Consider the following 27,808-nt stretch of genomic DNA (forward strand, 5'->3'; position numbering starts at 1 on the left):
CGGACTGTCGGACGCGGATTGATTGACGCGAGTTACCAGAGCCTGTTTGCTCCAAAGACGATAGAATTGGCGAAACGTCGATATTAAAGAAAAATCATATTCTCGATCGTTGTTCAAACAAAAATTCAATCGAAACGTGATTCATGAAGTTACTATTTATTACCACAATTATTACATGCGTAACGATGCTCGGTAAACTTATACATATCAAAGTGATTAATCAATGCGGATACGTATTACGAAACGTAACTATACAAATATATTTATATCACAGTCGTAGACAAAAGAAGTTGATGTTAATTCGTGTACATTTAAGTCTCTAAAATCCGCCAGGAAGCCTCGGTGATCGCGTACGAACGAATATATATATATTTATTCGACACGATTAAATCCGCTTCAGAAATGGACAAAATGATTATTCCGGGAGTCACAACTTAAAAAAGTACAACTAATTGAAACAGAAATAGTGTTTGGGAATAAAAATGTTTCACATTAAGCAAATCTACGATATTTAAATATGTTGCACGTTGATTTTGATTTGTGATTCGTTCTTCGAATAAAATTTCGCCCATCTCTGTTCCGCGTGGATTGCAAACGAATCGATAATTATTCTTGAAACGCAAGAAATCTGACGATTCGGATGGTTCTTCGTTGCGGATGAAAATATTCACCGTTTAACCCTCGAACAAAAATGAATGAAATAATTTTTGCTAGGCAATTGAAGACCTTGGTGCAAAAATTGATCGTTTCAAAGTGTAGAACGCATCCTGCGAGTAAGTAAGAAAGAGGAGTTTCCATATTTCCTAAAAAAATCTTTATTCGCGGTGTTGACAAATTGTTGGACCAGTCTTCAATTTTACATAGAGCTACAAACGTTTCATTGTACTGAACGAAACTTGACATGTTCGATAGCAACAAGGGTTAAATACGCAGGCGACATCGGTGGATCGCCTACCGAGAGGCGATTAACATTAACGATCAAAGTCTGGTAACGACGAAACGTTCTAAGGCTATTATCGTTACAGTGTCTACGTTAAAATCGTTCGTTTAAAATGTAGGATGGTGGTACCAGTCTTGTTCCGTTACTCGGACAACATGCAGAACATTATCTCGGAAAGGCAGACACCGACGTTAGGAGTGTGTGCCAGAGATAAACGAAATTCTGATCTAGATTGAAACCTCGAATAACTCGTCAAAAATTAATAATCGTATCATTCTACTCGGACATAGCAAAGTATTTCACTCTATATTTCAAATTGTACTTTCGTTGAACGAGTACTTGATAGACAACTTATTTTTCACCCGTTTCTTGAGATTTGTATCTCGACAAGAATTTCGTCCACCATTGACGCAGAACCATCAAGACGTATTAGCGACATAAATTCGTTCGAAAATCGACGTCAAAGCATCTTACCCGACTTCGCGATAAAACGACGAAGGGTCATGGAATGCCTCGTTTTCTGCACGGCTGACATAAAAACCGTACACAGCGATGAAGCACTTGGTCGACGGCTCTCGACTCAAAGAACTCGTCTTTCAGAGGGATAAGGTAAAAGTTGAAAAAGCGTTTCGCGAGCTGTCTACGCTGTTACGTAGTATCAAGGAAGCGTTCGACATCAAAGATCCAAAGAAAGTTTCAATTTTCTAGACCATCCGCGGCTTCATAATACTCGCTGGGTTTAACCCCTTCGTGTTCATGGTATAGTTATCCGTGCGCTCCAGTTTCAAACAATCTATATAGCTTGAATTTGGAATTATTTATTATATTCTTTATTGGTCTCGCGAGGTCACGAAGGGGTTAAGACGTTAGAGAATTTCCGAATCTGACGTATCTACGACGAACTCGGACGATCAACTACAACAATTCTAAACAGTCGCAAAAACGTTGCTGCGCGTAAATTTTCAAGTCGTTTTAAACATCAAGAGAACGATTTTCTTTGTATTTGGATATTTGTCTAATACGTATTCACACGCGTGTGCCATGTATACTTACGAAACTATCCAACGCACATATATTTTATATGGTACATTCACAGTTCGTTCGAAACTGTTATAAAAAAATGTCAAATCCGAGAGGGTCCACACGTTCGCAGTCCGTGACCCATATACAGGTCATAGCGCGATGCTATTAGATACGCCTAGTAGTTGGACAGTGAACGTGTTACAAGCACGGAAGTATCTATATACCTCAAATAAAAAAAAAAAAATCGATTTTGTTACATTTTCATAAAGTTGGCTACCCTAATCAAAAGTTCAAATACATTTCTCTTCGATTGATACATTTCATACTGGATGAACGAAGGAATTGAAGTAACGTCTTCAAAACTGCATCGACCCTTTGCGCTCCAACAAATTACGCTATACGTTGTCAAAAAGTGTTCTCAAATCGTTAAATTTTAATTAAGCAAGCATAATCAGAGATAAATTAACGCAGTTGAATGAAAATATTATTATTTATTTAACACTTTGTGTGCCTGAACAGTGCAGCCAACCTTGAGAGTGCAAAAGGTTAATCAGAGCACAAAATTTCGGTCCATTGTCTCGCGTACTTTTCAGCGAAAAAAAATATAACGCCAAACATTGCTCTTTTCACCCGGAGCAACGAGGAAACCCGTTTAAAATGAAACCAGAATTGTGGTGGAAAAAAGAACGCGTTGAAAGAGGCTTCCAACTGTGTCAAAGGAATTACAACGGTTTTCTGAACTCGAAGGGGCTGCCTAATTACGAGCGACGAACAAAAACGTTCGCGAGTGCTTTCCGCCGGAAATGCTTGCACGCAAACAACCGAATCGCCGTAGCAGTACTACTTCGAGTTAACGTTCGCCATTGACGTTGCTAGGCGCGTTTTCCACGTTCATTGTGTTATACTTAACACTTCTCCTAATCATATTCCTCTACGTTCTCCGGAAGCACACGTGTAACAGTCGCATTTTGTCAGAGAAACTGGCTCCTTTTGCGAAAAATGATGAGATGGAAGGACCATATTATACTACACGTGTTGGATGAACATTTTTTTAATGAAAGCGTTTCAAGGAAACTTATGTACACGAGGTATCTAAAAGTACCCCAAGAACGGATACTTAAAGGAGTAAGTTTATTTTAAATGTCTTCGAAGCTTGAAGTAACTAGAACGTAATAAATAATTTGTTTCATATGGCCCCACCATATCAGTCCACCGAGAAACAACCAGTAAACCTGAAGGACTCGCTCGTTCGCGTCTTCGATCCGCTACTGCTACTCTTCTGCGATTCTTCGTCGTTCCTTCAAGCTCCACTGGTCGGTAACTCGCGCTATTCTTTCTTTACTCTAACATCTCGATCTCTGAAAATGATTCCAGGCGGAAAACCGCCTGGATAATTCGTTCCGTCGAAGAGGAAGGGTACGAGGAGTAGTCACGAGCGGTCCATTGATATTCTCCGTTCCCTTCCGTGTTCGCTGGTCGATTGTTCCAAAAGTCGAGGCAACGGACTCGACGAACGTTTGATTTTGCTCGTGGGTCGAAGCAGTCGCATCCTCGTCCAATCTCATCGACGAAATTCACCTAAAACGATCAGATCGGACAGGGAACGGACGAGCGTGGGAGACTACGAGTCTGAACGCTCGTCGGGCTTCTTCCCTTTTTCTCAGAAGTTCGGTTCTAACGAGTTCTCCAGCTCGTTCAGAGCTGGCACGAGGGTCTGAAGCGAGAAGTATCGCGAGCGATCCGCCGCGTCCACGCTCGTCACGTGTTGGAATTGACAGGGCTGGCTGATGTTGCTCTTCGCTGGCAGCTCCACCTTCTTGGGCACCGGCTTCTTCTTCTTCTTCCCTGGCACCGACAGGCTGATGTTCTCTGGACAGGAAACGAGCCGCTCTATGTGCTGCCAGAGGTCGTTCGCTGCTTTAGGATTGTCGAAGCTGAGACCAGCGAGACGCGTGTGATCCGAGGAGAGACACATCGTGTGGAACGCCGGACCTGAGACCTGAGAAGAATGGTTAACGTGAGGAACAGTGGTCATCGCCGAAATGAAACCAAAGGTAAATCAGATATTCTATCGTTTACCTTGTACGACGACAGATTGTCGATGGTCTCCCTCCATAGAGTGAAGCAAGTGCCACGTTCGGCTAACAAAATTTGGATCCGCCGCTTGGATCTCGATCGCGTCTCCCCGAGATCCAGAACCACCACGGGGATTCCCGTGAATCGGAGCTCCCATCTTTCGGTCTGCGACGCGTTCCCCAGGTACAGGTTTGCCAGCGACTCGCAGACGAATACCTGGAGGTTCGAATGCAAGGTGAATGATTGCTTGTGGTAGCCCATCACGCGAATCTAACCCGAAACTAACCCAGATTTCAAGGCTAGAAGCTCGAGGTAATTTCACGGTTAGTTTAAACATGTTTCACAACCTCTGATATAGTTAATAAAAAGTATCGACCACCGGTGAAACAAACTTACTCGTAAAATTCTTTTCGATAGAATTAAAATCCACTGAAACTTCGTCGAGATAATTCTGTTCGGTGAGATTGAAATTCATTGAAACGAACTCTCTCAGGAAACTTTGTTCGGAGGTTTTTTTCCAACTCACCTGAGACTTCAAGCCCCTGAAGAAGGTCTCGAGTTGCTCCCGCTCCATCTGGCTGACCGGTTCTAGACGAGACTCGTCGCTGTTTTCCGAGCTGTCGCTACCCTCGTAGCTCGACGTGGCGGAGGTGTCAGCCTCTCCGGTTGACGACAACCGCCTCCTCGCTGCTCCGCTGTATTCGCTGTAATAGGACGAGCTGTGCAGCGAGAGATTCGACTGCAACGCGGGACAGGACGACGCGTACACCGGTGCGTTCATCTTTTCCTGAAGATAAAAGAAACGTGCTCGAATAAGTTAATATTCCACTTTGTTACAGAACAGAACTATGGACAGACTATTCGAGTATTGAAATTTGCATTTAACGAAGTGAAAGGACAGGAAACGTTTCAGGTTGGGACAGGTGTAACGTAATTTATTTATGTATCAATTGCATCGATCACGAGTCATTCCAATATTTTGCCATGAATCTTTTTAAGATTTGTGTGATCAGTTTTTTTTATCGCGCCGTGGAGGAACCTGTTGAAGCCCAATTTTAAATTTAATCGTCTTAATTGGAAATCGCAGCTGACGAAACATCCGTCGATGGGATTTCTCTCCAATTCCCTTAGACGACAGCGCAATTGCGAAGCTCGCAAAGCATCGTCTGGGAGGAAATGAATCTCGCCGAGAGGAGGTCCTTGCGCGAGCTCCCGCGAAAGCTCATCGATTTCCCGGAGCTGAACCCCGTGCTGTGCAGCCACGGTGGTATCGTTCTATAAATAATGTGTGACCTCTTTATCGGCCGCGACCCGGCAACCCCAAAAATGTTCGCACGATTCGAAAACCGTCGACTCGCGATTCGAGTGTCATCGACATTTTTCAACGATCCAATCGTTCGGGATCAAAACGGTTCTTCCTGTACAGTTTATGGTACTAACGGTTCAACGCATCAACTGCCATGTCACTCGAATTCGAGTGACACTTAGAATCAGTACGAGACCGCACACAATTAGAATCACTTGACATCGTTTTATCCATACGTCTTCGTGGAGAAATCGATTTCTCGTCGATGTTAATTTGCCCTGGGAAGATCGAGACGTCTCTTCGGCAATGTTGGAGTCATCGACGATGCTTATTCTCCTTGTAAAGAAATTCGAGATCAAAGATCTGTATTTATCGAACGATCTAAAAGCCAGCAAAACGACGACTTAAACCTTCCCAACATACATAAATCTGAACAAAATCGGAACGTCCCTTATCGCGTGCGTTACGCAGCATGTCTCTTCGAGCGTCATGGTTTCGTTACTCCTACGAATCCTCCCCCATTCAATTATTCATTTTTTTTAATTTTTGGTAACAAAGTTGGCGTAACCCCTTAAATTGGTCCAAATGGATCCGACCTAGACCGAATTAAGCGATTAATCCGCCATCTGTTCGGCCGAGGCCGCTGCTCGATTCGACGAGGAGGAATCATTTCGTATTCAACGTTGATGGCGGATTTTTCTTTCATTAACGACGAAGCTCTCCCAGGTTGCTGAAAAATGGGTCGTTCGCTCTGGTTACGGTGACGCAAGGGACGCCAATGGCACCACAGCCAGAAGCTAATCAACCCCAATGGCGTTTTAGTCGACCCACTTAATCGCGGCGAGAAAAGTCCCGCTCTCGTTCGACCTTAATTCGATCACAGTGATGCCTTTAATGAATCAGCCGAGTGACTAATCGCGATCCATAGGTCTCGGCTTCTCGCCTATCGTTCGCCGAGGAATTCCGTCACGTTCGCACGTCTACCAACTGGCAACCCTCTTTCAGTCATCGGCGATCGGCGATCGTGTCAACGATCCCTCGTTGTCTCGCGACGCGTCGCATTCTTTCCTCTCCGCTAGAGTTGGGAAACGTGACGTTTTGCGTTTGGATCGATTTTACGCTTCGACGGAAAGGAAATCACGCAGGAAACGCGCAGCACCGGGGGCTGAATTTTTCCACCGCTGCAACGTTTCCGCTTTTGCGATTCAATTTCCTCGCTCCCACTGACGAATACAAGGGTGGTTGGAGAGGACCCTGGATCGATCAAACGATGATTTTCTGGCTGAATTTCTATCGCATCGAACGAGTTATTCAAACTGATGTTTGGATGTTACTAATTGCGTGACTGTTGTATTGTTTGAAACATACTTTTATTTATCTTGCAATTTCTTTTTCATACATAAACATTCACGGTCCGATAATTGCACGTCGGCATTCGAAAGTACCACTCTGGACGGTAGGTAAACGAAACGGTAACGATACCGATCGAATTTCCCTGGAACATGATGGATCGCAGGGTATCCGATTGACAGGAACGCCCGCATGCGCTGGCAAGTATCGCGACGGCATGGCCGTCGATATCAGTGTAACGATACACGGTATCGACACGAGAGACGTTCGAGATGCCGAGTTCGTGCTCGCGAAACGCACACCGGAAACGCATTGTCTGCGTTACAGTGTGCTTAGCGAGGATGCGCCATTGTTTCTGCCCGACGATAAGAACTCCGTGCTTCGGCCGCAGATGAACCGCCGATAATTAGGCTCGTTTCGCGTTCTCACGACGGAATTGTTCGGCCGTGGGTACCAAGTTCTACTTTTTCTTCGACCAAGAGCCAAGATCGCTTGAAATCGGTCGTCGAAACGCGCGGCGTCCACGATTGCGCGATAATAAAAACGATTCCGCGTGGCTGTTGCCAAAGAACGCGAGAAACGAGCGTTGTTTCGAGGTAAGAAGCGGCCGCGTTTGGTGCGATTACTGCGCCTGTTACGGAATAAGCTGCCTAATACGTGGAAACTACTTCAGAGATAAATTCAACGCTTGCAAACGATCGAATAAACCCAAATCTTGCGTTACTTTTGCGATAGAGAGAGTTTCTATTCGTTTGTGGTGCGGTGAGGTTCTTATCGAGCAACGAAACGTTAGATCGTTTCAGTTTTTGATCACTTCAGGTTTGTGCGTTATGAAATCATAACGAATAGCGAAGACCTCTGCCAAAAATCGTCGAAATTGATTTCATATCCTTTACTCGTACCGCAGTAGCAGATATATAAATTGTAAGGCAATCGTCCAACTGTCTCCTCAGCTCGAGAATAAGAACAACTTGGATACGTACGTGTATACAAGCCGGTTTCATTGATTCCAAGCGTTCAATTTATCTCCGAAGCGCTCCTTACGTATTAAGTTACGCTATGTGCAGTATCCCGTGGTATGCATCTGATTGATCGACGCCAAGAAAGCGCTACGAAATCGTTTCGCGTTCGAATAACGTATGTACGAAGGGAAACGTGATCGCGCGTGCTGCGCAATATGCAATAAATGATGCGGCAACGAACGATCGAGGTATTACAGGTAACTCGATATTCCCTGCCTCGATTCGCCATGTTGGCCGGTTTTGCCGCTACGTAAACGACGGCTGTCGCTAGCGTAATACAATTGTAATTCAATTCCGTGAAAGAAGAAAAGAGGGTCGAGATTGACTCGTCGACCGAGGAACCGTTGAAGAATGTCGACATTCACGTGGCCTAGAAGAAAAAGTTTGAGAAATGGTACAACCGGAGATTTCGTTATCTACCCGAATGGTCAAGGGACGATAATCGTTATCTCTCTGGCCGGGGAATGCACTTTAAACTGACGGGAAAACGCGACGGTGCGGTTGGTTAATTGCACCTTAACAAACTATCGCGATTTTCCGTGTCGCAAGACACTCCACGGAATTACGGAGCCGAGAAATTATGCGAAACGCTTGCTCGTCTTTCCGACGAGTGAAAACGCGACGACAAGAGGGAACAAGTAGAACCAGTACAAAGTGCATCGTTAAGTATGATTACTGGAAGGTAAAGCAAGCTGTGTGTAACTCCGAGTATTTAATTGTAAAATTTGTAGATTCTGAAGGTGACTCGAAGACACCGGTTCTCGTTATTAAAATAATAAACATTCAACAAAACAATTCATGCTATTACTACGACTGTCGCTGCCATCGCTGCTTTCCACTTGTGACACTTGCTTTGAATCTCTCTCTTTCGAGGAACGCTTTTCTTCTCCTTCGCTCTCTCGCGTCGCGTCTCATAATAGGCGCGGGAAACGCGATGGTACACAGACGGAGTGTACAATAAGCACCGGTGCAACGACGAAACGATCTATCGGAGCTGCGGTCCCTTTCGCTTGTCCTCCCCGTGTCGTTCTCCGCCTTCAGCCATTGTCTTTTCCACCTCGGCGGCCCGTTGCAGCCATTATTCCGCAGGCTGCGTCTGTCCAACTGTCTCATTCGAGCTACGGAGTCCTCTGAACTTCTCCTTATCCAAGTAACGTGGTCTCGTACTCGTTAATTAGAACATGAATACGCTGGTTAGTCTACACGTTTCAAGATTGAAACTAAATAATAATATTCACGTGGGATTCTTTTTCAGGATCAATTCCTCGCGAGAAAAGAAATCGAAACGTTCTCCTCTATTTTATAATTTAACTCTGCCTTATCTAGATACCAGTAATTGTATCTAAATTAGCTGATCACGCTGTTTGGAGATGCCACTTAAAAATGCTTTTAAATAAAGGTATCCGATCCAATCCGCTGTTTGGAATGCCTTCGTTAGAGTTCCAAAAGCATCATGCGAATTCCTTGGAATTAGTATACGTCAATTAGAGGCGGTAGAAAGCAACGAGGCCAACGACTGCGTCCACAAGTCGCAGACACAATTGCTATTGACAGAGTGGCCACGGCGGTGAACGACGAAGGGAACGGACTGGCCGAGTAACCGCTCGAGCAGTAGCGTAATTATTACGGAGACGTGAATGACCGTAATGAGAAATGGCGTCATCTCTATCAACGACGCTCGACTCAGAGAAATCGAGGAGACTGTATCGCCAAGTGGCTCAGCGAGGCACAGACGGACCTTTACTTTCTCAAAGCTTCTGCTTTTACCCGGATCATCACCAGGGCGAAATCACGGTCGAAGATCGCCGCGGAAGAAGATCGCGAGATTAGAGATAGGCGAGATCATAATCGTGGATTGCGTGACTCGCGTGACAAAGTATAGATTTGCACCTCCGCAGCTGAAGACGTAATAGATTCGACTTTTCGTAGCTTCGATAACTGCAACGATCGCGAAGGTCCCTCGTTGCATGCAAATCAAAGTCGAGGAGAAAAAAGGACACTCTTGAGTCCATAAAAATATCGACTTACAGCAAGAGGACTACAAGCTTTCGCGAAGATATACTTTAATGACGAATCCTATTAGCGTAAGATGGAATTATTTTTCAATATCGATTGACTACAATTCGAAATGTATAAAATTGAATGGAATATACATAAAATCAATCGGAACCAGAAACAGTTGAACGTCATTATATAAAATTAATTTTATTTATATGGACATTCGTAATGTACATGTAACTTTTGAGTCGTGCTGGTTGGACTGCTAACAAACGCGCACGATTTCATGAATGGCGACTAAAGGCTGGTCAGACGAGAATCCGAACGAAAAATGTAGTCAACCAACGCTCACGGATTCTGCCCACCGCGTTGCTTTCGAAGCGAATATCTCTCTTCCTGATTCGCTGCTGCTCCATTGAGTATCCGTGCACGGTCGATGCATATATTATCGCACGGTGCGCGGGACGTATTGTGCAGGGTCATAATTCAAAGTACGCGAGAGGAATTACGGTGGAACGGGAACGAGACGCATCTGTGACAACCACCGAAACGTGTAACCGCGGCGCAGTCCTCTGGAAACTCGTTGCCTGAACGCAGGTAAACGCGTTGCAAAACAAAAGTTAATCTCTCTTACGATGACGCTGTCACGTGCAGTTTTATGCCACGGAGGCCCCTGCTTTCGAAAATAAACCTTCCTGTCGAGGTACAATATTAAATGCAACTTTAATCCTCGTTTCTAGGCAATTCGTACGAAATTGGACGCTTTTCGAAGCATCGTTTTGCATTATATTATAATCTCCAGCGATATTCGTGCTCCGAGGGAATTTTTAATATTTTGATGATTCACAGGAAATCTTAATGACACTCGGCTGAACGTAAAGCGAATCACGAACGTTCAAATAACCAAGAAATAAATTATAATACGAGCGGTAGAGGATAAGAAACAACTTGTCAGCTTCCTTGGACCAGAGATAAATGTTTCACAGGGTGATCTAGGCGTGTCCTATTCGAAGAGAAGTCGTCAGACGAGGCTAGACGCGATCTTTGCCAGGGTCGCGACGGCAATAACGCTTCAGATTATGCAGAGAAGCTCTAGGTAGCGTCTGAGTGTAGTCTGTGAGTACGTCTCGGCGCATGTGGCAGGGGAATATATGTATGTACCTGCGTATATCATCGGCTTAGGTAGCCAGACTAGCCGACCGCGGCGGTCGAGATTAATCCTCGCAGCATCCACGACGGGATGGCATTCAGGAAGGATTAAATCCTCTCGCGGAAAGGTTCTCGACGCGTGTAAACGAACTGCGCACTCCCACGTCCTCTACGAGCTGGAAATCGTAGGCTACCAGTCGCGAAAAAGACGAAAATTTAGCTACCTCGTGACATCGAGTTTACCAACTTGTCCAGTACATCATGCTTTGCACTAGTTAACTCCTGATTTCACATGAAAATAACATTTTTTGGAGCACAATCGGTCTCGTGGCCTTTTGAAGAGGTCTGGATTGATACCAAACGATACGATGCAGGCGATACCCAAAAGGGGAACGCCCGCGCAGGATGCGAAACGCGTCAAACGCGAAAGATGACCACTAGTTGTTTACGTGATAAAATGCTCCACGACAGACAACGTTAGCGACAAAAAATCGCGCAGAATCAAAGGATGTTCTCCAGAACTGCAGCCCGCACGCCAAGAAGATAACGGCGGTTATCTCTTGGAAAGCGCGCGATATCAATTTAGAGCTGATGATTTGTTTCCGCCTACGTAGCCTCTTAGTCATCGAGTCCCCTTGGTGTATATCAAGCGGACGATGAGACGTCTTCCAGGGTTATCGTCACATTTCTCAGATGACAAAAAGACCTTTTGCTTATCAATATTGTGGATGAAATGAAATTTTCGACGTTGTAGGTCCTACGTAATTTTAATTGATGTTATACAATGATCAAATACAATTTAATTGATGTTATCCGTGGGAGCTCCAAATGAATGAAGTACATTTAACAGCTCGATACATTGGATAAATTCGAATCAAACTGTAAACAGACGTAGTCTAGGTTAAATCTAGATTAGACCTTCCCGAGTGGCTTACAGAAAATAACGAGAAATCGATGTTCCCTTCGTCGCCAGATTACATAATCCAGATTGTAATCGACCGGGACACAACAACCCTATGTCTGATCGACCTAAACAACACGGCTGCTGTACCTCGGCACCCCTATTATCGTACAACCATGAACACCGTGGTTACAGGAACAAGGATTAGAGAATGGTGCGAGAGGACTGGTACCGACACTCGATGCTCGTTACTCGCTCAAAGAGCGCCGCGAGCAACAATTGTTATTCACTGAATCCTCGATGCATATACTTGCGATTCCTCGTAAAGACGCAGTAGGTCATTAAATTCCAGTCACGCGTCCGCATCTTACTCACGCGGTTAGTCATGGTTATTGATGTACGCCGATTGCGATCCATTAACGTTTCCCACCAGTGTTCCCCTCGTTCGCGAACCACTACCAGCCAAGTCGACGAGGAAAATTCGCAAAAAAACGTGTGACGTCAATTGCATAATCCGCGACTTAAAAGTGGACGATTCGTCTCGCTTCGAAGCGACAAAAGCAGCTCCCACGCTGCAGAGGAAATTCTTATCTAGATAAGAAACAAGGATTAATGGATAAGCGAATAAGATGACGTGGTTCCGTGTGATTGTAGAATCTTTTTTAACTAGTCCTCCTTCTTTTGATGTATGTGGGAATTATGACTAGCACGTTGACAAATTTCAGTTGCCTAATGTAATTGCGATTAATAATGACGAGCATTGAATATTAGATCCTCGGATTAGTCGAGTAATATTTGGCTTAATTCTTCTACAAGGACGCCTCGAAGAGGTGCGAAGCGCGTGTTACGGTGATAAGAACGACGACGATTACGCAAGAGGCACGAAAACCTGCTCCCCGCGTCGCACGAACGTGGAAAATTATAGCGTTTCTTTGTCTTGTTTATCTGGACGATTCGCGGAAGAATTCTGAGCGTTACCTAAGCATTTTTCCACGAAGAGCATCGTAAACCATGCGAATTCAAACGAGCGTCAACGCGAGCACACTCGGTGCTCTTTTGCGTCGCATTTTGCTAACAGAGGAAGTCTATGCAAACAATCGTCTGGTTGTTCTCAAACAATATGATGTCACCAGCGACGCCATTCGCTCCCGTTCGGAGCGACCAGCTGAAGATGGGACAACAATAATATTTATCAGCGACGTGTATTTTTCTTTGATTAAATTTCATTATTCCGGTTAATTCTATGATCCAAAGCAGTAAATAGGTGAACATCGGAGCAACTGACCTGTCTACTATCCATCACTTACATTGTTTTTACATTTCCAATGTTTCGAGGATGGAAATTTTGGAAAATAGCGGAGCCAAGACGGATCGATCAAGCGTAGTCTCTAGGACAGATTATCCTCGAAGAGGGGAGACTGGAGACGAGCCTTGATACTGAGGTTGCGTGACGTCAACTTCCCTTATATCCACGAGGTTATCGCTCCACAGTTGGCCTCGCCAGACCCTCAACTTTCCTGTTACCAAACTACCCTCTACCCTGCCACAGGTTACTCGATCTCTTGCGTCATGCTCCCAAAGTTGGATGCTCGGAACGATGATACAAAGTCTCTCGGAGGATCTCTGTTTACAGTACAACTATTCCCAAATTTAGCAAAGCATCGCATAGGTCAAGTTAGAAATAGCACTCAGTTGAACCCTCTTTGCACGACGCGATAATTAATTAACCAACGAAACGAAGTATAGCATGACATTTTTTATTCAGAACGACCTATCGTATGCTAGGGGAAGATTTCTTGAATGCCTCTTTATATACATTCTGCAAATAAAAATATATTGCTACTTTTACGGAGCTCCATTTTACGCGTGATTGATCGTACGCTAGACTTGAAAAGGTTAAAGGGTCTACGAAATAAATAATTCTCGACATTGAGTGTAACGAAGTCGACCCACGCATAGTCTCGTGACTAGTTAGAAACTACAATTCATGGATGAATTTTAATCGAGTTTCCAATTAACCCTCCCTTTCATGAATTTTAATTTATTTGTTGCTGGAATTTATTTGACATCAAAGTTAAAAATGACAAGACTATTGGATTGCTTCGACCGCGTCTCCGATTGAATATTCGAATGAAATTGTTCGACTGTGCTGTAGTCATCGTCGATTCACTTTTCGGATCGGTGAAAAATCACGAAACTTTTGCGACTGGAACGTGCCGCTGCGATATTCAAGAGAATCGTGTCTACTTCACTGCTAACGGAGCTACTTTTGACGAACGTGTCATTCTGGTCACGTTCCTGGAACGTGCGTTATCGTCCTCGAAAAATAATAACTGGCTCTCCAGGTCCGATGGTAGCACTTACTTGGTGAACATACAGCGGCGTACCTTACAGGCGTAGAAGACATCTGCCAAGGGTTCGGAACAAGAGAACCCTCTTAGAATTAACGTGCCAACGAGTCATTACTTTTTTATTATTCGATTAATTCGAGGTCGATAAATATTAATATCGCTGAATTATCGACTTCACAAGTATTGGCGCAGTATTGGTATAGTAATAATAATTTTTAATCTATAATTTAAATGGAAATTGCAGATTGAAAATTAATAATGCATTTGTATTTTTGCATTTATAATCTTAGTTACTTCACCTTTCCAGGTGTATGTAAACTCCTAACAACGACCATGAACCGTGCGAATGCAGGTGCGAGGTTGCGATCAAAGTCAGTCGCGTAGTTCCGTCAGGATTCCTTTTCTAGATAAGTATCCGTTTCCTTTCCAAACTCGTTAATACTTAATACGGTAGCCTCTTCGTGCCGTGACTCTAACCCGTGGGCTCTTTCGACAGAATCCAGACGATGTTCGATCTAGCGCCTTTCTTCTGACAAATTTCTATGGCATGAAATTAATTACTCTGCTCAAGCGTTAATAAAAAAAATTGATTAGATTTACATTGACATGTTGAATCGTTTGTAAAAAATGGCCTCAAGACTACTGCAAATATAATCTTCATTTAAGAGATTCTAGGTGAACAACATTTCTTAAAGTCCTGCAATCGGTAAGCATTAAGTATGACGTCTCGAGTGAGAGAAACTCGCAAGAACGCGACAGGTGGTAGTAATAACAGCGTAATAAGTTGGTATATACCAAGTGCAATCGTCTTACCAGCAGGGCGAAAAACGAGCACGAGCTCCTCGTGGCTTTAAAACGTTAAACGAGCTGTAGATTCGCAAGAAACGAGCTGTGGAAACGCAGGGCGTGTAATTCAGAGACGAAATCGATGGTCGCGATGTGGGTGGTCGAGGAAACGCAATGTCCCGATGACATCGATCGTTGTTCGGCAATTGATCCCTCGCAAAGATTCTTTTAAGAAACAGTCGATTATCCGTTAAAAAATTCATAACATTCGTAAACTCGATAGCTTCAAATAAAAAGAATAAAATAGCACATCGATAAATTAATACTTCATTTTATACAAGGTATTCGCTTGTCATGATTAAGCGAAGCATTGCACAACGAAAAATCAAAGTGAAAAATCACTCCAGCCTCTGCGCGAGCACGGTGGAAAAGTATATTACAGAGCCAAGACCTCTCTGTTTCTCAAAGTACGAAATTAATGAAACCACAGTTAGAACGTGTTCGTGGCCGGTTAATCAACGTCGTTGGCGGATCGCGAGAGACGGTAGAGTTTGAAAGAAGAAAGGAACGCGGCGTTGGAACATCTCCGAGCTTCGTGCGTTTCAGAATCATACACATATGACGCAAAAGCGACGCGACTGCCTCCGGGTGTCTCGGTCCAACCGGATATGGAACAGACTCCCAGGGGTTAAGAGGCATTAATGGAGTAACAGGACCACTAATGATTCATTAGCTACCGCCAGGATCATCGCGGTTAACCGACCGTTGTAATTCGTGTGGACATCGGAGGAGACGCAACTTCAAAAGCATTTAACTCGTTGAGCTCAATGAACTTTTAGGGTAAGCAAACAGGGGCTGACATAATTGCTCTCTCCCGTTTACGTCCTCCACACTCTTCGCTGTTTTGTCAACCTACTCTAAACTCGTGTCTTCTCAACCCTAGGTTCCCTGTTTCATTATTCCGATGTGGTTTGTGGTATCCTTGTTTAGGGTAATGAAAATTCAATTTTCCTGCGATACGAAAGCCCTCTCTAACCTTCCGTAGAATAATTGTACGACCTTCTATTTTCTCATTTATTCGTCGTTCTTCAACGTACGCAAGTTATCTTAAGCAAAATTTTTCGAAGTATCCTACCAATCGTACCCAGACAGAAATCGAGATGGTTCGATGGTCGGAAACTGAAGAAACCGATGAGACGGGCACTTCCAGGCCTCGTTTTTCGGTTTCCGTTGCAGTGGATCACGGATCACGAGTCGTGAGACGGTACTCACAAACTACCATAGGCTGCGTTCCCACGTGTGCGTCGCGAAACGTGCTCGAGATGTTCCTCGGCGAAGCAAGCGATGTCTTCCTACAACGACACTTTTCGATTTCCCGTTGACTGTGTGGAATAAATCATTAACGGATCATTTCACAGGCAGCCATGTTTAAATTAATGGTTCAATTTGGTTTTAAATTTAAATTAATGTGCCGTTTGTGAAATTGCGAATTATATACCTTTAAATTGTTTGAAAAGAAAATTTTAGGTTCGTGGGAAGCTTCGCGGTCATCGCTTTGGCACTCAACGCGTTGCAACGATAATTCACACTGGCCAAAACGTTTTGGAATCATAACTCGCATTGGCCAAACACGTTAAAACGGTAATTCACGCTAACCGAACGTTTTGAAATGATCGTTTAAATCGCTCGAACGTTTCCAGCCGTAATTGACTCATTGTCAGTGCCGTCGTCTATAGAAGACGGTACGCGACAATGTTAATCGTAAAGAGATGTAACCGCGTCGAGAGTCGAATGTAACGATGCGCGGACAAGGCCCACTCGTTCTCGGTCGAGTGTCAGGTGTCAAGACCCTGAAACCTCCTTTGAAGCAGGAAGAGCCGAGAAGACAGGTCCGAAGAAGGTCGAATTTGTCATTTGTGGGTCGTCTGGTTCGGTCTTGCTCGTTAAAAGTACATCGCGTTGCTAACGAATAAAAAGGTCGAAGGGTCTCAGATATAAACGCACGTAGATACTCGTAGTTGTGTGCTTTTATCGTCATGTTTGCGTTTGCATAGTCGCAAGTACATGTTTACATCTACATGCTTATTTCCGCGTGTTGATATCTCCTTGTTCACACTTGTACTACTTGCAATTTTTACAATTTCACCAGCGATCCTATGAATTTCGCCACGCCCATTGCAAAACAGGTACGATATCGATAACGAGAGGAGTTATGGTCGCTCCGCGCTTTCAACGAACTTTCGTTCTCTCTCTCTCGAAGACAGCATTAAATTTCCACTAGAGCTTGGCAGGTAGCCTTAGTTGGCTCGGAGGAGAAAAGAAACGACGAGCTTTCGCTGAGAACAATGTAAACACCGCCTCCTTCGCCTTGTATTGTTCAGGAAAGCAAACGGGAAGCTTTCGAGATGAAATTTCGAAGTGCGAAGAATCAAGAGGGGAAAAGACTTTCTCGTCTTCTTCTAGGCTTCATCTCGCGCAGCCGGTTTCTTTGTCGCGTGCCTCCCGTTTCTTATACCGTTTTAATTAAACTGGCTACTGAAAAGACGAACATGTAGAAGATATACCGTAAGGAACAAGTACAAGACTATCCATACTCGGGTCCCAGATGCGTAAGTAATATTATGACAACTCGCGCGCACATGTTACGCACTTTATCTTTCACGGAATTCTTCTTACAATTGGTACAGTAATTTTGATTCACGATTTATTTTATATTTATATACAAAGATCAAACTTTGTACAATATCTCAGTCATAGTTTCTAGTGTTTCTGATATACATTGCTGGTGAAGTATTAAGAAATTAAATTTTACAGAAAGAAGGTAAATAAACCTCTTCGCTATCTTTTCGAATAAAAATGTGTCACGCGCACGCATGTTACCGCCAGGATTAATTTGCATCCTCTAAGTGGGCCAAGCAAGTGTCCTGTGACTTACGGCCAACGACGCGCACGCTTTGCCGAAGAAAGAGCACACGAAACTGGATTGTTCCTCTGCCGTAGCTCAAAGTATCCGTATCTCGAATTTCACCTGTCTGTTACAAGAATGTGGAGCATCGGCTGGCGAGTGGGAGTAGACCAGTTTTTAAGCGCCACATCGGTTAGCCTACCGCAAAGGAACACGTACGAAAGAGACCAAGGGGTGCAGAAAAAGAATCTCCAGACGCGATCCTGTCGCTTGATAAAGGTAAAAGTTGCACATCTTGTTCCACATTCTCCTCGCCTAATTGCTGCTTCACTACTTTCGATTGAAAGCTAATTGCTTTCGCTCGAAATCACTCTAAAACTGGGATGTGGGACTCGCGGAACCTACTAAGCGATTTCGAAACTCCTGGAATATTTTATTTGCTCCTTGGAAGGTGTAATGTTCTCCACATTCGCGATTCGAGTATTCCGGAGTAAATAGGTTCTCTAATTAAAAAAAAAAAAAAAAAAGAGTTTTCACTTTGTTCTTTTTAGTTACTTCTAGCACGCTAAATATCAATAAATTTAACTCAAACATAGAGTACGTTTCGTTACTTTAAATTATTGCCAGTAAACGGCAGTCTTTTTACAATTTACAAAAATGAGGTTACTTGTGGGTATTCCTAATGTATCCAATTCCTAAATGGTTTCATTAGGTGTCTCGTCGAAATCGATATTCATTATTCTTCCTTGGTAGCCGACGAGAGGATGGAAGGCATCGTGAAACCGGTTTAATTTCGCGCCGATTAATTGCAGAGTGTGCGTGCAGTCTCTGTCAGAAGAGTAGCCGGCTTTAGGCGAACGATTATTCTCCGACGATGCGTCCCAGTCGTTGTGCAAGAAGAAGAGGAAGAAAAAAGGAAGAAAACGCGCTAAGAAGGGTCGTCGAAGAGGGACACGAGGAGGTAGCTGGGGAGGCGAAGCTCTGGGAAAGATGCATTCACACGGATCTCGTTTCTGACGACCTCCTTCGCGTTTCTTCCGACTGGAAAATATATGTGCATCATTCACGTTAAAAAAGAAAAAAAGTATCTCTCTGCGAGCAAACGATTCGAGGCTGACGCCGATAGTCTAAGCGGTGATGAGCATTATTCTCGCCTGGATAGAAATTTTTATTTGAAACAATTATAAATACTTTCATCCAAACGAAAAGAAAGAACGGATATAGACGAACTCCGATATAAATTTAAGTTCGTTTAATTGGATGAAAGTTCCGTCGGTGAACACAATAATGAAATAATTACAGGAAACTATGCAAAATTCGATAGGCGGATGCATCGAACCGCTTGAATTAATTAATCACCGTTCCCGGTACGATAAACCGATAATTATGCATAGTTGCCATAGTAGAACTTTGTTTTATTTAAATTAGATTATTCCTGCTGGGCGATTCAAGCGTTTATTTAACTCAATTAGGAAATTTTTATCTGAACGAGAATTTTGCTTATCCCTGCTCGACGATCCAAGAAACCGGAAACAAAAATTTTCGGACCGAATGCACCGTAAGAGACGCGCTCCAGTCATTAACGGGAACCGTTCGTAGCTCCAATTAGCTTTGACCACGTCTCCGCGCCGCGTTTCAACTCTTTCTCTCTCTCTCTCTCTCTCTTCTCGTTTGATGTCTTCGATCGTGTCGCGTTTGTGGAACAAACCATCCCAGTACACGTTTCCTACGGAAACGTTTGCCTATTGGACACAAAATTTCAATAGAAAAGCGCAAACCACAATGATGAGTCTTATGAGGGACTTCCCCAACGAGGAAAATGATAAAGCTGAATATAACGATATATAGCTTAATTTCGAGGGAGTATGTCTTTGTTGCGTTGTGAAAACTATTTGACGATTTACAAGTTTCTGTACAGCCTACATCCTAGTCTTGATAAAAAAAAAAAAAAAGAATAGGATACGTCGAAACAAGGAACAGTTAAAGGAAGGCGTTTCGTTTTCCATTCGGTGGATCGTCGAGTCCAGCTTTATCGAGCGCGAGAAATCGCTTCCCTTTCCGTGTTAATGAAAGTCGCAGTATGCATTTCGCGGTCACTCTAAGCGTGGCTCGCTAAGCAATTGAAAGCGATCACGCATCGTCGATAAAATTCATCGAAACGACTCGCGAGGCTAAGTGCATCTAATTTCAACGTCCAATTATCATCGCGTTTCTATTGAAATTTCTACACTCGAATAAATTCTCGATTTACTTATCCCTCGTCTGGAAGATTCCTAATCTTTCAGAATTCATGCTGGGTTTTAGGAAGAACGAACCTGGTAGAGAAGTGCCTGAAGACGAAGTGCCGAGAGAAAGGTGAAGAACGAAAGGCTGAGAAGACGGGACGATAGGGTCGATGAACTTTGGACCAGCGTTGGGCCTCGAGGCCCTCCGGTCTTCTTGCTCGTGTTTCTTCTCGGCGAAATTTTGTTCACTGGTCTCGCGGTGTGCGGTCATTGAGAAAAAAAAAACTTGCCTCGTCTGGGTAGGACGAAGGTGAGTTCGTATCGATCGCGATCCAAGTCATTCGTGAATGAAATAAGCTTGCTTTTGAGCAACAATTGTTTCAGAAAATGAATGCAGGATGAAAGATTCTTCAGAAGACGAGTTCGAGGACGTCGTAGAATCTTGCAAAAGAGAAACAAAAGACGAACGCGTCTTCCGTACGTCATTCTCGCTTCTTTTCAAACTCTTCCGGCGTAGCAAAATAATTATTCATGAATATTCGATTATTTCGAGTCTTCTTTGCGTTACAAAAGCTAAGAATTTTGCTTGTAAGAAGCACTTCGAACAGGTGCTTTCCCACGCTTCTCGAACGAGTATGCCATGGAATGAGAACTATAGCTTCGTATTCAAATTCCAGTCCACGAGTGTTCCGCCTAACAGGCCGCCATTTTGATTTCAGGATCTTCTAACCAGGCGACTGCCACTGCGTCGTTGGATGGAACAGGAAAATTGTTTACCAGAGGTAGCTTGCTATGATTCTAAATTGCTGTGCTAGAAAACTAGAAACTAAATTACTAACTTGTTTATGTATGCTCATTGTACTTTATTGCTGTGGTACAGATTACAGATGATCTAAGCAGAACTAATGCCCATAAAAGAAGAACTATAGCGTTAAGAAACTACTCGTGACCCTATTCTCTAACTATATCGAAGCCCTACACGCGCATGCTTACAAATCTTGTTATGTCGATCACGGGTAACACAGTTCACGGAAAAAACAGTGACTGATGTACACACAATCAAAGATATTGAGTGACTTACGTAAGATGAAGTGATAACACTTCAGAAAGAATCTGGAGAGCAATAATCCCTACAGGAGAAGTGTTTCAAAGCCAAGAGACTACTCGTGATCCACTCGTGACCCTATTCTGCTAATCATTTCGCTGTCTAACGCCCGCGTGTTTGCAGATCTAGTTACATGTTGCACAGGTAACACGATGGTCGGGAGAAACGGAGCACTCCGATTTCTCCAGTCGTAACTTTCAATGTCGCGGGTGAACGGGCTTCGCGAGTTTCGGTCGCTGGTAGCATAAACGGATATCCGGGGGACCGTACGGTAGACAGTCTCGCGAAATCCTAGATTCCTGATTTCTCCGACCGCGAGAGCTGTACTTGCACTTGCACTCGCGACGTGCGCGTTTCCCGCTTCCTCTCTTTCCACGCTTCAAACTCGAACTTGGTCGACGCAAACACGTAGCGTGGATTTATCCATTGTTGTGTTTCTTCAGCTATTGTTTCAGGCTGTTTATGCTTTTTTTAGGGTAACACAGGATCCTCAGCGACGGAAATGTGTATCGTGTAAAGCAAAGTTTCAATTGGTAGCAATGATAATTCAAGAATATTACTGATAATTTCGTCAATGGTGATTCTTTTAAGTGTATTCGAAACGAAGGAAACATTTAAGATTCGTGCTCTCGATAAATGATAATGTATAGTTAATAAGTTACCGTGGAAACCATCTTTCATCCTCTCAAGAACAAAAAGTGCATTACGAAGGAGAGTATGATTCCGTGTTCGAAGGTCAGCGAAAGGATGCGTCAACGCCTGGACGATCTCTGGCCAAGAGTTCGACCTCCAATTTACCCGCAGTGGTATCGACGAATTGCCTTCAGGTTTTGTTTCCGCGGTGCTGTTGCGAGGTAGGTCGCGAAAATTCAGCGACAGGCGTGCAAACCTGACGGGACGAGGCAAAAATCAAACCGGATCGTGATTCACGCGAGTTCTGACCCCGCGTTGGTGTCGTCGCGTAAACTTTTACGCGTCGAGCCAATCAATGGTCCCAGACGAAGGTCGATTCTACCCTGGGAACATAATCCCAAGGTATTCCCGTTCAGTGACATAATACCAATAAATAAAGATTCAGTCGGAACGACGAGGGATTTACTGGCAACGCTCCGTTGAGTCATATTCTAGCTTCGCAGCGATTAAAATTGAGTTATCCCATACGAAGAAGCGGGATATCTGTTCCGAAAGAATCGCAGCAAAGAAGATGAAACGAAGCACCAGAAATATCGTGCTCGACTAGATCCTTGTCAGAATCTTGGGACGAAGGTCGTTCACAGAGTCAGAGAGAACCTAATCCCACAGTATTCCAATTCCGTGGCATAATACCAAGCTTTGGGCTGTCCTTTAATCGAATTGAAAATCCACGATTCGAACGCGTTGCAGCTGGTTTTCTGGGTCACGAAGTCAGCCACGAGAAAAACGATTCTATCGTCTGTCTCCACGACTCGTCGAGCAGATTAAAGCGGAAGAATGATTGCGGCATTGTATCGGGGAAATTTGTGGAGGTACGAAGAGCCCTCGTTTACTGTCTAGCAAGCGGAGGCTATTAATTCTCGCACGTGACGTGACTTTTCGAGGAAAATTTTACGAGTTTTATGCGACGTCTATCAAACTAACTATGCTGCAACTAAATATTTAACCATGAGATGTACGAATCGATTTTTTGTTACATTGTTCTCTTGCAGAGTTACTTGGCGTTAATTTTTAAATGGAGCGTCCAACTCTAAAATTCTTCTCGACTCAGAATCATTTTCACGACACAAAACGTTTCTTATTCTTTCTTACCTTTCTTTGCGCGTCATCGCAGCAACTCGAATGATTACTGTTAGCAGCGAATCCTGCGTTATCGTTCGGTCGATTCTACGAGGAACGCATACCGCTCGACGCATCTGCATTAACATGAAATAATGATAAACGAACCGTGTAGCTGACTGCGACGAACACGCACGATGTTAAACTCAAGACTGTGTGGATCGACGGGAATTTATTGTTTGCTCGTCGCATTAAGACGATGACGTCAGGATTCCTTAATATCCCGATAAAACGGCCGCCGCGCCCTTGTTTGCGGCGGGACACGTTTCACGCCCAGAGTGCTCGACGATCGCGCGCGGAAATTAAAACGTCCATCTTCGCGTACGTCGAGAACCCTCGCGGGAAGTTCAAGAACCTACGTATCAATTTGCTAATCGTGCGATAGAAATTGCAGTATACGAGTAGCTAAGCAACAAGTAAGGTTGGAGTGTCGAATCAACGTCGTAGCGTCGAAATGTATATAATATGTATCGCGATAGAATGAAACGATAGATTGTATTCGTTGAACTCTATGTGTACACCCAGTAGCTGATAATCTAACCCTTATTTTCTCAACGTCCACGCCCCACATCCAAGAGCAACTACTGCACGAGCAGATGCGATGCATACATTTTTTATTGAAGCAATTTACGCCTCGCTTATAGTGTGCGAAAGTCGCGAGAATTTTTAAGAAACGATCGAAATTACATACGCGCGTCGCTAGATGGGTTCTACTCGCGCACGAACAGTAGTACAGCGATCGAATGCAAACTCGAAACGATTCGCGTTATCGCGAAACGAAATTACAGTGTTTGACCACGCAACGAATCGCGTCCGCGCCGCGTGTGCCTGACACACTAATCCAATTTCCATGCGTGCCATTCGAGTCGGTTTAATCGGCCACGAGATTTCGCGTTGCCACGCAGCTCTCCTTCCTTTAATTGTGCTTGGCTTGCATACCGTTGTTGCACCTCGACTTATTGGCTCTTTTGCTATCGCGGCAGGAAATTACAGCAACGGTAGTGCACGAAAACGCAACGCTCCTCTGTCAGGCGAACGCGTTCCTCGATTGGAGATCGTTTTGCGACAATTTCGATTTACATACGTGATAGGTTGAATTTTACTAATACGTTTCATCGTTATCCCTCCTAATTCTTCTTCTTGTTTCATCGAGGCATCGATGGTGCGAGTACATTCGTGTCCACCGCATTATTTTTCTACTGGAATGTTGTTTTACCGGAATATTGCACAAACGTGATAGGACGCAACGAAGGTTTAAAATCTAAAATTTTTTTTTTTATTCGTTACATAAGAATACGATCCGATGCAACGCGAAAGCAGGGAGCACGGACGTTGTTCGAATTTTTAAACCGTGGGTATGCGATTGCGAGTGTCCTGGAGTGAAACCCGCGGCCCCGTTTTCCGGTTCGTGAGAAACGCGAAAAACGGTCGCTGCTGGAAGGAACCGAACAAAGGAAAAAAGAGAGGGCTACTGTGATCCGTATACTTTGCTGGTGAACCGCGTGTTTCCTTATCGAGATTGATCGCGGCATGCGCACATTAAATCGTACCTGCAACCGAAGCGTGTCGGAGTGCAACGCGCCGTCCGTTACGATAATTAATTTTCGCGCAACTACTGGGGAATCGATACTGGCCGTCGATCGCGTCGAACGCGCACGCAACGCTTCCGTTATGCGACAACAGTGAAAAGGAGGGGTGTTTGAGTCGTCATTTTGTTATCCCTGAAATTCTTCGAAAGACACGACCCCTCGAAGTTGCCAAACTTCATCCATTTTCACGGAAACTGCTTTCAGAAAATAATTTTTCGTTTGTTTAATTTCTTCCTCTTTCGTACAATTCTCTCGTTATACGATTCACCGCCTGATATATAAATGGAACCGATGCTTTCCTCTTCGATATTAACACGTCAGTTGATACTTTAAGTAAGAGGTGTACTTTCACCATAAAAAAACAATGACGAAATTTGTCGTGTTTGACGACCTCTATAAGTGGCGAATCACTTTCCACGGGAAACGTTTTTCCTCGAAGCGTTCGCACGACTTCCAAGCGAGTCCGGAGAGTGTCTCGGGATGTCAGACTTCTCACGCGATGTCGGGAGGACGTCAAGGAAAACGAGACGCGACCGGATCTGAACACGGAATCGTTCCCGCGGTAGGTCGGCGAGTGTGTGTTCAAACTAGCGCGATTACGTCGGTTATAATGTTCTTTTGTTCGCAATTTAAAGACTCTTTTATCTGACAAATAAATATTTAGATAGCATCGTTTGCGCGCTCTTGATTCTCTTTCGTTCAATATTCATGAGAGCGACGTTCCGTTTGCTTTAACAGTGGCGGTGTTCATCGTCGGATTCTGTCCTGGAGAACTTAATGAATAGCACGGGTGTGCTATCTATTCGACCAGGGATGTAATCGCTTCGAAAATTGAGCACCCTTTCGAAGGTAATCCCTTGCCAAGAATTTAATCGCAGAAATGGCGCGAACGAACGTGGGACGTTCGAAAACTTTGGTCGGGGAACAACTTTCATGGTTGGCGGTGCCCTTTCCTAACGTACTTGAACGAAAGTTCGAAAGTTTTCCGTGGTGTCTGGTCGCTCGTTCGATCGAGCTGGGATAGTTCCAGGCACCTGTGCGCAACCCCGCTATCCTCCGAATTAGTTCCAGCCTTTGACTCCCCCTCGCAGAGCCACGAACTCGCTGAAATCGAAGATTTCCGCGCCGCTGAGCTCCTCAGAGACGCGAATCAGCATCCACTTAGTTTCCTCCTAACGAGGACAACAAAGCGTTCGTTAAACCGTGATTCGTCCTGGTGAGCGAGCATCTTTGCTTCGTGTGTTTTTACAACGGCGGGGAAACGGTTTCCATCTCCCTCGATCCTAATAGACTTGCCTTGCATCGTTTCTGCGCCCCAATACGAATCAAAATGTCCTTTTTTCATTGTTCACCTCGAGGCTTCGTTACGAAGATGCGAGCAGTCGAAATTGTACGTGCACGTACATAAGTCCCCGCATGCGCAACTGCGCAATCAGCTGACCGAGATAAAAATGGCGCCCCCCGAAAGTAGCTTGAACTTAAGCGGTAAGCTTTAATTACTGATATCTAGGTACGGAGGCTTCACATTACAAAATGATAAAGGACTTTTCGATCCCTTTTTACACGAAGAATCTATCCTAAAAAAAAGGTTCCATATTTTTGTCAAATATTTTCGTATTTTCTATACCTTTCAGAACATAACTCAAGCGATCGATCACAATCAACCCTTTAAAATACCTTCTGCAATGCTTTATGATAGAATTCAATCTCCTTAGACGCCCCACCACCAGTGAACATCTCCATCGATCCAATTTCATTCCTCCCACGCGTATGCAAGTTTTTGAAACATTTCCCCCCGCATGGTGTCTCTTGACGACGCAACATAAGCCACATAGTGCTGGACCTTCGTACTCATCGGCACGAGGTAAACGAGCCCGTAGAGTTTTCACTTGCGTTTCATGAATTTCGATGAAAGTGGCGAACAAATTACGGGGGTTCGGAGCAGACACGTAACGAAGGTTAAACGAAACACGGCATACACGGAACGAAACACGATATACGAGGCATATACGCTTCGTACCGCGTTGGCGAGCACCGCGCACGCCTGCTTGGTTTTTCACGGCGTTTGCTTGCGTCACGAATCGTATGCCGGCGTCCCACGCAACGCTGGTTGACGCTACTTTCTCTGCGCGATGCGGGCGGATGTCCAGTCCAAAGGTGTTCGACAAGGGATCCTCGTTAACCCTTTCCCTGCGACGCCCTTCGAGTCGAAAGACTCCCACGACGAAACGTTTGATGTTTCATAAAAAGAGCTTATACCTGCAGTGATTCAACACGTTAAGTAAGAATCGAGTGAAATTTCGTAGACTGCTGAGCTACAGGTGCTACAGGACATGCATTATTTTCAGGAAGAAAAGAACGAAAGTTTACTTTTACAAAGCTAACAGCTTTGACGAAAGCAAGAGTAATTCCTTGGAAACGATTGTCTCTAAAACATCTTTTCCAATGCTACGAGAGCAAGTCTGTTTAGTCATTCACGTGCCATCGTGGATCTATGTATATATTCTATAGACATTTTGTGTTGGAGAAACTTCTCTCTCTCCAATCGCATTGGTTATTGTTAAAAGTCGATTTGTGCTACTACTTCAACAATATAAAATAAAGAAGTAGATCCGTTGTTCCATGTTTTCATTTCTGTAGACTCTTATCTGTAGATCCTTATCTAAATCAACTCATTAAACAACGAACCAAAAACAAACACCTACACACCCATCAGTGACTGAGTAACAATTAGAACGTAAACTATAAAATAAAATCCAACGCGACACACAGAGATATAATTCCAGCTATCAAGACACACGATTCTAGATCATCGGATAAATTCTAAATTTGGGCTACTACTTGTCCCTGATTGCCTGTGCCTTGATTCAGCCCCGTACGCTTCATCCTCAGTAAACCGAATTACATAGGTACTCACGTTTTGCCTGAAATCTGCGATGTTTTCTCGGTATCCAATGTCACGGTTCAACGCTGGCGTTCAGAGACCGCGATCGACGAGCATGATGAGAGCGCGTGAGCTCGATATCGATAACGGATCGACGCGTACGCGATCGAGAGTCTTACTTCGTTGTTTGCTTATCGATAACGACAGGTGTCCTTGTCGTCGATTCACGTTTTCCAATTGATTGTTGACGACGATGATTGGAGCAAGCGAAGCGACGCACAGCAGCTCTGGGCGCGATACCGAGCGTCGTTACGATCCGACGCGCACGAAGGGTGACGGTAGACTGAGGAGTTTACTGAAACACCTCGCGGGGACGCTTGTCGCAG

The 27,808-nt window shown here is 44.2% G+C and overlaps 1 protein-coding gene across 2 annotated transcripts; it reads right to left on the reverse strand.

The window, feature by feature from the left end:
• Positions 1-140: 140 nt before the first annotated feature.
• On the reverse strand, positions 141-27,808 carry LOC128889425 (uncharacterized). 2 transcript variants are annotated; one of them, XM_054147058.1, is made up of 4 exons: positions 27,456-27,808; positions 4,566-4,826; positions 4,043-4,255; positions 141-3,962 (listed from the first exon to the last, which is right to left on the reverse strand). In XM_054147058.1, exons 2-4 carry the CDS (start codon positions 4,818-4,820, stop codon positions 3,624-3,626), a joined length of 807 nt encoding a protein of 268 aa, XP_054003033.1. In that variant the 5' UTR covers positions 4,821-4,826; positions 27,456-27,808; the 3' UTR covers positions 141-3,623. The 2 variants fall into 2 exon arrangements, with proteins under 2 accessions (XP_054003033.1, XP_054003034.1); XM_054147059.1 differs by lacking the exon at positions 27,456-27,808 and adding an exon at positions 22,923-23,111.

This window comes from Hylaeus anthracinus, unplaced genomic scaffold, assembly GCF_026225885.1.
Source record: "Hylaeus anthracinus isolate JK02 unplaced genomic scaffold, UHH_iyHylAnth1.0_haploid 11997, whole genome shotgun sequence".
Taxonomy (NCBI): Eukaryota; Metazoa; Arthropoda; class Insecta; order Hymenoptera; family Colletidae; genus Hylaeus; species Hylaeus anthracinus.